A 788-nucleotide genomic window follows, 5' to 3' on the forward strand; every position below is an offset into this window, starting at 1 on the left:
GGGGGGTCCCACTCCCCATTTTGGGGGTCCCGCTCCCCATTTTGGGGGTCCCGCTCCCCATTTGGGGGTCCCTCACCGGATGTGGCGCTGCCGGATGAGCACCCTGGCGTGGTGGATGGATTTGGCCAGGCCCAGCTTGAAGACCTGCGTCTGCAGGCGGCGCTCCAGGAAGTCCTCGATCTTCAGCCCCAGGATGTAATCCAGCTTCATCTTCCCCTCGTCCAGAACACCGATGCGAACCAGGCGCCGCAGCAGCGCGTTGCCTGAGGGCAGGGGGACACTTGTGGGGCCGGGTGGGGGTGAGGAATGGGGCAGCTATGGGGTGAGCAATGGGGTGAGCAATGGGGTGAGGAATGGGGCAGCTATGGGGTGAGGAGTGGGGTGAGGAATGGGGTGAGGAATGGGGCAGCTATGGGGTGAGGAGTGGGTTAGGAATGGGGCAGCTGTGGGGTGAGGAATGGGGTGAAAAATAGGGCAGCCATGGGGCAGCCATGGGACTGGCAATGGGGCAGCCATGGGGCAGCCATGGGGCAGCCGTGGGGCAGCCGTGGGACTGGCTATGGGGCAGCTATGGGGCAGCCATGGGGCAGCCATGGGGCAGCCATGGGGCAGCTATGGGGCAGCTATGGGGCAGCCGTGGGGCAGCTGTGGGGCAGCCCACCCTCGAAGAGGCGCCGGGGGTCCTTCTCATCCAAGGTCAGCAGCTCCCGCGCCGCTTTGCGGATCTTGGCCAGCGTGAATTTGACGCGCCAGACCTCGCGTTTGTTGCGCAGCCCGTATTCACCTGG

The 788-nt window shown here is 65.4% G+C and overlaps 1 protein-coding gene across 1 annotated transcript in view; it reads right to left on the minus strand.

Annotated features, from left to right (window-relative positions):
- Positions 1 to 43: 43 nt before the first annotated feature.
- LOC122190831 (40S ribosomal protein S9-like) overlaps positions 44 to 788 on the minus strand; it is a 795-nt gene continuing 50 nt past the window's right edge. The window contains exons 2-3 of the mRNA XM_042890945.1: positions 662 to 784; positions 44 to 263 (exon numbers count right to left, since the gene is read on the minus strand). Of these exons, the coding sequence (XP_042746879.1) occupies positions 73 to 263; positions 662 to 784 (314 nt within the window). The 3' untranslated portion in view covers positions 44 to 72. The remainder of the gene's footprint in view (positions 264 to 661; positions 785 to 788) is intronic.

Source organism: Lagopus leucura, unplaced genomic scaffold, assembly GCF_019238085.1.
Source record: "Lagopus leucura isolate 7727_CA_CO unplaced genomic scaffold, USGS_WTPT01 27681-0_obj-0_obj, whole genome shotgun sequence".
Classification (NCBI taxonomy): Eukaryota; Metazoa; Chordata; class Aves; order Galliformes; family Phasianidae; genus Lagopus; species Lagopus leucura.